This window comes from Oncorhynchus mykiss, chromosome 3 (assembly GCF_057628025.1).
Source record: "Oncorhynchus mykiss isolate SJ-2025 chromosome 3, ASM5762802v1, whole genome shotgun sequence".
In the NCBI taxonomy this organism is placed as follows: Eukaryota; Metazoa; Chordata; class Actinopteri; order Salmoniformes; family Salmonidae; genus Oncorhynchus; species Oncorhynchus mykiss.
The window spans coordinates 19,170,507-19,175,000 of NC_143024.1; the positions used below are offsets into that span (position 1 = coordinate 19,170,507).

The window sequence follows — 4,494 nt, forward strand, 5'->3', positions numbered from 1 at the left end:
CTACTGCTCCAGAGTCCAATGGCACTGAGCTTTACACCACTCCAGCCGAGGCTTGGCATTGTGCATGGTGATCTTAGGCTTATGTGCAGCTGCTCAGCCATGGAAACCCTTTTCATGTAGCTCCCAACGAACAGTTCTTGTGCTGACGTTGCTTCCAGAGGCAGTTTGAAAGTTGGTACTGAGTGTTGCAACCGAGGACAAATGATTTTACTTGCTAAGCGCTTCAGCATTCGGTGAGCATGTGTGGCCTACCACTTTGCAGCTGAGCCGTTGTTGCTCCTAGATGTTTCCACTTCACAATAACAGCACTTACAGTTGACCTGGGAAGCTCTAGCAGGGCAGACATTTTACAAACTGACTTGTTGAAAAGGTGGCACCCTATGATGGTGCTCTTCAGTAAGGCCATTCTACTGCCAATGTTTGTCTATGGAGATGGCTGAGTGTTCGATCTTAAACACCTGTCATCAACGGGTGTGGCTGAAATAGCCAAATCCACTCATTTGAAGTGGTGTCCACATACTTTTATAGTATATAGTGTGGCTGAGGCAGGTTTTAATTAAGTGGCGACTGTCTTTCTTTTTGGGACGAATATAAACAGCTTTAACAAAACCTTCCTGGCAGATCTCTGATAGACAAGTGATGTGAAGACGACGGGTTCAAATTAAGGAACGAGACGCGAGTCCACTGAAGGCACGCATTTGTCATTTGCTGGGGGTGGAGTTAGTGACTGAACGAGCGCTGCCTACCAAATAGAGAGAGCGAGGAGAGAGGAGAGAGAAGAGGAGAGGAGGAGAGGGAAAGAGCGAGAACGAGAGACGAATGAGTATTTATGACGCGAGGATCGCAGGATGGATGGACAGACACTTAGAAAATGAAGAAACTCGTTGTTTGAAACTATTTGCTAGAGGGAGAATAAAAAAATCTTAATCTTACGGATTCTTCAAATGCGCATCAAGTAGGGATCTACGCCAAATGAAGAATTAACGTATTTTTCTATGTAAACTCAACATTTCCGAGTGAGAACGGTTCGTAGGCGATGCACGTTGTTAATGTGAATGGACTCGGTGTCTCTCTCCTTTTGTTAGCGCTGTTTTCATCAAATTAGCGCAGCCCATACTCCGCTGCACCCCCCTTGTCGGACGGCCAGCGGACAGCTAAGGACCCGCGTTCTATCTAGAAGAGAGACCGCTCTCCTGTGGTCGAAAGCCGGACCTCTCACCTCTCATTCCCCGCTCTAAGAGAGGATCTTCTCGGTATGAAAGCTCCATAAACAGCTATTTTGTAGGGAACCCGTCTGGCAGGGAAGCAACAACAAATCCCCGTTTTCAGACTGTGATTTTTGGGGGACGCGGGCTCGCGTTATGGGGAGGGAGACCTCGCGTATCACAATGGAATTGGAGTTTGAGAACACGTCCCCAGTGCGTTAAGGAACGCAGCCTTATTCCGTTACACTACTGTATTTTACCTTCTCAACTGAAGTCTTTTTTTCTTATTTTTTTTAAAACTACCAAATCCGGGATGCCGCATTTCGTGGGGTGAAGGTTCCGAACGCGAGGAAAAGAAGGAGAGAGAGAGAAGAGAGGGAAGGACGGAGGAGAAAGAGAGATTCGGAGAGCATGGCTCTTGCAACGTTGTCTCTCTGTGTGCTAACTCTCACCTGGGCAAACTTGTACCAGGTGTGTGCCAACAGGCACGCGGTGCATTGGAACAGCTCCAATATACAGTAAGACCCCCTCTCTTCACGTTTCACTGCGGCGCTATGTGTGTGTGTATGCTATGTGTGCGTATTTGTGTGTGTGTGTTTTCCTGGTCTCTTATGTCATGATACGGTTTTAGGGATGCCCATGTCCATAACCATTGTTTCTGTCAGATTCATTTACAAAGAAGAGTGAGTGTGTCTGTGTGTGTCTGTGTGTTACACACTGATGAGTGTGTTTGTGTGTGCCAGTGTGTCTGTTGATGAGTGTGTGTGTGTGAACTAAGCCACACGTTCCATTTTACACTGATGAATCAGTCCACTGTATCACCTCCAGGTCTATGTTGGGTTGTCTCCCTCTGGACCTTTATAGCAGACTGTCTGCCCTGTAACCCAGGGTCTCTGGTTCAAGCCCTGGTCAGACTGTTCCCCCTCCATCACTCCCTGTCCTGATCCTTGCAGATCGGACCCTTTAGATTCTCTCAGTTTTCCATGTCACAGCTCCTCTCTCTATCCCGCTACACACCTCACTGATCACCTCAATGTGTGTATTACCCTTTTTCACACACACTCTATCCTCCTGCTCTCTCTTTCTCCCTTCTCTCTTGTCTCCATATTCATGCAAGTTCTTCACTCCTTCCATCCTTTACAAATGATCTACATTTTTCCCTCCTCCACACCTCTCTTCCTCCACTCCTTTCTTCCTCCACCCCTCTCTTCCTCCACTCCTCTCTTCCTCCACTCCTCTCTTCCTCCACTCCTTTCTTCCTCCACCCCTCTCTTCCTCCACACCTCTCTTCCTCCACTCCTTTCTTCCTCCACCCCTCTCTTCCTCCACACCTCTCTTCCTTCACACCTCTCTTCCTCCACTCCTTTCTTCCTCCACCCCTCTCTTACTCCACCCCTCTCTTCCTCCACTCCTCTCTTCCTCCACTCTTCTCTTCCTCCACTCCTCTCTTCCTCCACTCCTCACTTCCTCCACGCCTCTCTTCCTCCACACCTCTCTTCCTCCACTCCTCTCTTCCTCCACTCCTCACTTCCTCCACTCCTCTCTTCCTCCACACCTCTCTTCCTCCACCCCTCTCTTCCTCCACTCCTTTCTTCCTCCACCCCTCTCTTCCTCCACACCTCTCTTCCTCCACTCCTCTCTTCCTCCACCCCTCTCTTCCTCCACACCTCTCTTCCTCCACTCCTCACTTCCTCCACCCCTCTCTTCCTCCACTCCTCTCTTCCTCCACTCCTCTCTTTCTCCACTCCTCTCTTCCTCCACTCCTCACTTCCTCCACTCCTCACTTCCTCCACCCCTCTCTTCCTCCACCCCTCTCTTCCTCCACCCCTCTCTTCCTCCACTCCTCTCTTCCTCCACTCCCCTCTTCCTCCACTCCTCTCTTCCTGCACTCCTCTCTTCCTCCACTCCTCTCTTCCTCCACTGCTCTCTTCCTCCACTCCTCTCTTCCTCCACTCCTCTCTTCCTCCACCCCTCTCTTCCTCCACACCTCTCTTCCTCCACCCGTCTCTTCCTCCACCCCTCTCTTCCTCCACCCCTCTCTTCCTCCACTGCTCTCTTCCTCCACTCCTCTCTTCCTCCACTCCTCTCTTCCTGCACTCCTCTCTTCCTCCACTCCTCTCTTCCTCCACTGCTCTCTTCCTCCACTCCTCTCTTCCTCCACTCCTCTCTTCCTCCACCCCTCTCTTCCTCCACACCTCTCTTCCTCCACCCGTCTCTTCCTCCACCCCTCTCTTCCTCCACCCCTCTCTTCCTCCACTCCTCTCTTCCTCCACTCCCCTCTTCCTCCACTCCTCTCTTCCTGCACTCCTCTCTTCCTCCACTCCTCTCTTCCTCCACTCCTCTCTTCCTCCACTGCTCTCTTCCTCCACTCCTCTCTTCCTCCACTCCTCTCTTCCTCCACCCCTCTCTTCCTCCTCTCCTCTCTTCCTCCACTGCTCTCTTCCTCCACTCCTCTCTTCCTCCACTCCTCTCTTCCTCCACCCCTCTCTTCCTCCACCCCTCTCTTCCTCCACACATCTCTTCCTCCACTCCTCTCTTCCTCCACCCCTCTCTTCCTCCACTCCTCTCTGTCTCTGTTCCTCTGGTTGGTCTGTGAGGACCTCTCTGTCTCTGTTCCTCTGGTTGGTCTGTGAGGAACTCTCTGTCTCTGTTTCTCTGGTTGGTCTGTGAGGAACTCTCTGTCTCTGTTCCTCTGGTTGGTCTGTATGGACCTCTCTGTCTCTGTTCCTCTGGTTGGTCTGTGAGGACCTCTCTGTCTCTGTTCCTCTGGTTGGTCTGTGAGGACCTCTCTGTCTCTGTTCCTCTGGTTGGTCTGTGATGACCTCTCTGTCTCTGTTCATCTGGTTGGTCTGTGAGGACCTCTCTGTCTCTGTTCCTCTGGTTGGTCTGTGAGGACCTCTCTGTTTCTGTTCCTCTGGTTGGTCTGTGATGACCTCTCTGTCTCTGTTCCTCTGGTTGGTCTGTAAGGACCTCTCTGTCTCTGTTCCTCTGGTTGGTCTGTGAGGACCTCTCTGTCTCTGTTCCTCTGGTTGGTCTGTGAGGACCTCTCTGTCTCTGTTCCTCTGGTTGGTCTGTGAGGACCTCTCTGTCTCTGTTCCTCTGGTTGGTCTGTGAGGACCTCTCTGTCTCTGTTCCTCTGGTTGGTCTGTGAGGACCTCTCTGTCTTCTCTTCTATCTGGTTCAATTAGGAACACTTCTTCACCCTGACCTCATTGTGTTCATGCTGTGTCACTATTCAATCTCTCTCACCCTCACTCGCTCGCTCTCTCTCGCTCTCTCTCGCTCTCTC

At 51.2% G+C, this 4,494-nt stretch overlaps 1 protein-coding gene across 2 annotated transcripts in view; it reads left to right on the top strand.

Annotated features, from left to right (window-relative positions):
- The first annotated feature begins 751 nt into the window (after positions 1 to 751).
- LOC110513974 (ephrin-A3) overlaps positions 752 to 4,494 on the top strand; it is a 146,780-nt gene continuing 143,037 nt past the window's right edge. The window contains exon 1 of one of the 2 annotated variants that reach the window (XM_036967633.2): positions 752 to 1,723. In XM_036967633.2, coding sequence (XP_036823528.1) covers positions 1,617 to 1,723 — 107 coding nt within the window. In that variant the 5' untranslated portion in view covers positions 752 to 1,616. The remainder of the gene's footprint in view (positions 1,724 to 4,494) is intronic. The other variant, XM_090223777.1, reaches the window with a different exon arrangement.